Here is a 4,265-nt window from a genome sequence, read left to right on the forward strand (position 1 = left end):
CATTGTGAGCAAGGATTAGAAAAAATAACAAAATAAATGTACCACACCAAAGCTTATATAGTAAGGTTTTATGCACTTAAATCATGTGGACCACTAATGAGTGCTTGAAGTCCTTGTTTTCTTCCAGGTTGTGCTTTTGGGCTGAGTGCAACAAGACCCACAGGTTTTACAGGCTAGTTCCTTAGGACTTAAGGATGGTCCTTAGAGATGAGCTCACGAGACGTTCTCATCCACCACATATTGAAGGTGCTGTCTCAATTCTAGACTCAGTTTTTTTATAGGACAAAATTTTCTTATAAAGCCAAAAAATAAGAAATTAGGGCAATAATATGTTGTCTCAAAGTATATCTCAAATCATATACCAAACCAATAAAAATATATCATATTAGTTAAAAAATTCAATATTTATTATTTTTTGTTTTTCCTTCGTTTTTCATTAGTTTGGAACTACTATCTTTGTTTCTGAAATTGAGATCCACCATAATACATCCTTCAAACTACATAATTACATATAATACTAAACTCAGTTTTGATTCTTCATTTTCTTCTCTAATAAAAGGAAAAATAGAACCAGACTATGTGTTAAAGTTGTTAGTTGTAATATTGTTTTCGTTAATCAATTAAGAGTTTAATTAATCAATTAATTAGTTAGTTATTAGTTAGACATTGTAGTATATAAATGGTGATCCCTTATTCCTTGTAACTCAATTCTATATAGAACGTTTTCATTTTCTTTCGTACTTCTTGATTCATCAAGAAGCTTTCTTTTCATAGATTTTTTTCATTCTTTCTTTCTTGCTTTATTAAGATTCATGCATGGTTCTATCATTTTAACACTATGCAAGAACATTGTTATATAGTATTTCTTAAGGTTTTTTCTGAAATTTTTTATATGCTGTTTTAAGTCTCCATTGCTAACAGAAAATAAATGTCATTTACTTAAAAAAAACACATACATATTGAAGCATAAGGAAATGGATTTATATACATAGTATCGTGCCTGTGACTTATTCTGATTGATAGACAACTGCATGTCATAGCAAAAGAAAAAGAAAACCCACTTCTAGTCTAGTATATACATTAAAAACCATATATTATATGGAGCCAAATTGACAGGTGCATTACTAATATTGTTGTAGAATTATGATGCTGCAAATCTCTCAAAGTGACCAAGCCTATTGTCTGCTAATCTTGAAGCATAAGCTGATTTCTTGTAATCAAACCATGTAAACTCTTTGTATAAGCTTTCCTCATTTCCTTTCATGAGACATGACAATGGTGCTATTTTCTGACTCAGTGGTGGACCACCAAAATAAATCATTGAGAGCCTGGAATCAGACCCATTTGCCAAAACCCTGTGCCTCACACTCCTGAACCTCCCATTACTCATAACCTGTGTAATCACCGACCAAAATCAAGAAAATTAGGAAAACACATTAGAGTTAGTGATAAAGATAACCACATTAGAATATTTACAAGGCAAAGTAGAAAATCCCATTTAATATAATATTCAACCATGCTGACACAACATGATAAACAATTTTTTATATAATATATGTTATTATTGTTGAAAAAATAAGGGAGATGAATGGAAAAAAATAGATTACTTTTATATATATAATAGTTGAATGGAAAACGTGATAATTAAACAAGTCAACCAAAATTTGGACACACATTACAAAAGCTACTGCTGAAAAGGAAGATCCACATGTCATACCAGTTTCACATCTTATCCATAGGAACAGGAAAAGTAAGTAGGAAAAAAAAAGATAATATGTTAATTAGTTCACTTATTTCTAATTATTTATTTAGTCATCTTATAGTACTAATATTTATTAGAACTGAATATCATGTAAATTAATATCCGTTGCAGGTTTTTCTAGCATTTATAGGATTCAAACAAAATATATACCTTTTGTGTAACGTTGAATATCAATAATAAGTGTGTAACCGATAAATGATTGATATTATATGGTTATGTGATTACTATACCATGAATACTATATGCTCTTGTTAGAACCGGACCGAACTGGACGGTCCGACCGGTCTGACTGCTGATCGGATTTGAAAGCGGTTCTGGTTCGCCGTCTTAACCGAGTGAGAGTTGAACCGCTTTGAACCGGAAAAAATCCAGTCCGACTATGTTAAACCCAGTTAAACCGGATTAACCTGGGAAGTAAACCGGACGGTTCACTTAAAAATATAAAAAATGGGACAATGTTCTAATATTTTGTTTTACTATGGTCCAAAAAAAAATAATGAGGTATTATTCCAATATAATTATACATAATTATCAATTATATAAAGTTTTACATTTATATATAACTATATATTTATAAATAAAAATTATTAATTATATACGAAATCATCCGGTCAGACCAGACGGTTTAACCGTTTAAACCTAATACGGGCCTTTCCCGGTTTGACGTTCGCCTCGGGTTTCACAACACTGAGTGACTATATGTATGTCTTATGGACTAAGATGTTATTTACTATTAAAACATTAGTATTAGCATGTACCTGAAGAGAATCACCAACATTAATGAAGAAGGAGTTGTAATCAGGTGGCACAGCAACCCAACTCCTATCTTTGAGACAAATTTGTAAACCTGAAGTGTTGTTAGATCTCATCAATGAAATGATTTGTGGGTCTGTGTGCTCACCAAACCCAACCAACTTTTCATCACTCTTATTATCCAAAGCCATTTCAGGGCAAGGTGGGTAGTGGTTGAGCCTGAAAACGGAATCACTCTCTTTGTCCATTAGAAGCTTGCTGAACACATTCTTTTCCTCAATGTTCAATCCCTCAGCCATCAACTCAAGAATCTCACAACCCATCTTCCTCACAGCACACATATATTCATTCAACACACTGCCACAACAACAGCACCAAAATGAGAAAATAAGCACTTAACTTATTTGTTATTAACCATAATATTAAGATATTTTTGACAAATTTAATCATAGAACAATAATAGTCTAAATTATACAACTTATATTTTCTATATAATAAAGATATAGGATATGATACAATATAGATATGCTGATGAAAGAACATAAAATAATTTAAAAACGTATAAATAAAATTGTTTTAATATAACACACTACAACTATTTTGAAGTATCGTGCTTGGAAGCACGAATACCTTGCTATAAAGATCATTTTTTTTGTTAAGATTGACTGAGTTAAAATCTCATACCTAAACTTATCTGTGTTTTGTCCAAAAACTGAGGAGAGTCTCATAGAATTGTAATCTTGGTTATTTTTTAGAAGAAGGTATTCAACCCAACCAACATCACCATTTACTCCAATTTTCTTGTTACCATAACCAAATGGATTAGGTGGACCAGCTTTCTCTTTCTGATTATGGGGAAGAGAGAAAAAGTTGATGGCTTCAGACTCCAACTTTAAGATAGCTTCTATAGGGACACCATGGTTGATGACCTTGAAGAATCCAAACTCCTCACAAGCCTTCACTATGAGGGCCTTTGCTTCCGGTTTGGAAAGGTCCACCACAGGAATGGTGGATAATGTGGATGTTTTGTTGCAGTTCCTGATATAGGAATACCTCTCAGTTGTTTGTTTTGACAACACTACCATTTTTGGCAGCTTTTGATGTTGCCTTGAATATGAAAGAGATAGAAACACAAAGATGTTGAAGAGTTTTGAAGGTATTTGATAAGCTTGAGTTTTGGGTAGAGAGGATGCTTGAGAGAAATAATGGTTTGGGTTGCTTGGCTATTTATACTGAAAGTTGGTGGGGATGAGGGGGAGAGAGTAGGAGAGAAACACACACAACAACCTAACCCGAATTAGTATATATTCATCTCAATACAATCTGAATTAAACAAGGAAAACTCATTCTACGTAAGGTTAATTCAGGTTTTCCCAACTTCAAATATTAGGTTCATGATTGGGTTTAGTATAAATGATGTTCAACCTCAAACCTATTTCAAACTTGATTTATATATTAAATATCAAATTATAATATTATATATATATATATAATATATAATATGTATAACACCAAAGAGTAAAAAAAATCCATATAAATGGTAAGACATTGGTTACTAGCTTGGATTACCCAAAAAATTTACATAGGTGCAAATGATAGTCTTTTTAGCCCTGTAGTATTTAGGTTCTAGGTTGAACAAACACAAATCCAATCACAATTTGCATAGATGCTATCCTAGAGAGAAAGTTAGATTATTCAATAACGTCTAATCTTGAGATAAACAAATTTTACAAGTAATGGTTAGTAACTT

The 4,265-nt window shown here is 32.0% G+C and overlaps 1 protein-coding gene across 1 annotated transcript; it reads right to left on the bottom strand.

The window, feature by feature from the left end:
• Window positions 1-959: 959 nt before the first annotated feature.
• Window positions 960-3,805, bottom strand: LOC109339402 (gibberellin 2-beta-dioxygenase 1-like). The gene is made up of 3 exons (XM_019576833.1): window positions 3,200-3,805; window positions 2,521-2,872; window positions 960-1,393 (listed from the first exon to the last, which is right to left on the bottom strand). The coding sequence occupies exons 1-3, from the start codon at window positions 3,598-3,600 to the stop codon at window positions 1,142-1,144; spliced, it is 1,005 nt and encodes a 334-aa protein (XP_019432378.1). The 5' UTR covers window positions 3,601-3,805; the 3' UTR covers window positions 960-1,141.
• Between the last annotated feature and the right edge of the window lie 460 nt (window positions 3,806-4,265).

The sequence above is a fragment of the Lupinus angustifolius genome, unplaced genomic scaffold, assembly GCF_001865875.1.
Source record: "Lupinus angustifolius cultivar Tanjil unplaced genomic scaffold, LupAngTanjil_v1.0 Scaffold_74_49, whole genome shotgun sequence".
NCBI lineage: Eukaryota > Viridiplantae > Streptophyta > Magnoliopsida > Fabales > Fabaceae > Lupinus > Lupinus angustifolius.

Coding starts and splice junctions, on each gene's coding strand:
- LOC109339402 (XM_019576833.1), bottom strand. CDS start 3,600: ATGGTAGTGTTGTCAAAACAAACAACTGAGAGGTATTCCTATATCAGG. Junction 2,873..3,199: donor CAAAACACAGATAAGTTTAG/GTATGAGATTTT, acceptor TTGTTGTGGCAG/TGTGTTGAATGAATATATGT. Junction 1,394..2,520: donor ATGTTGGTGATTCTCTTCAG/GTACATGCTAAT, acceptor GTGATTACACAG/GTTATGAGTAATGGGAGGTT.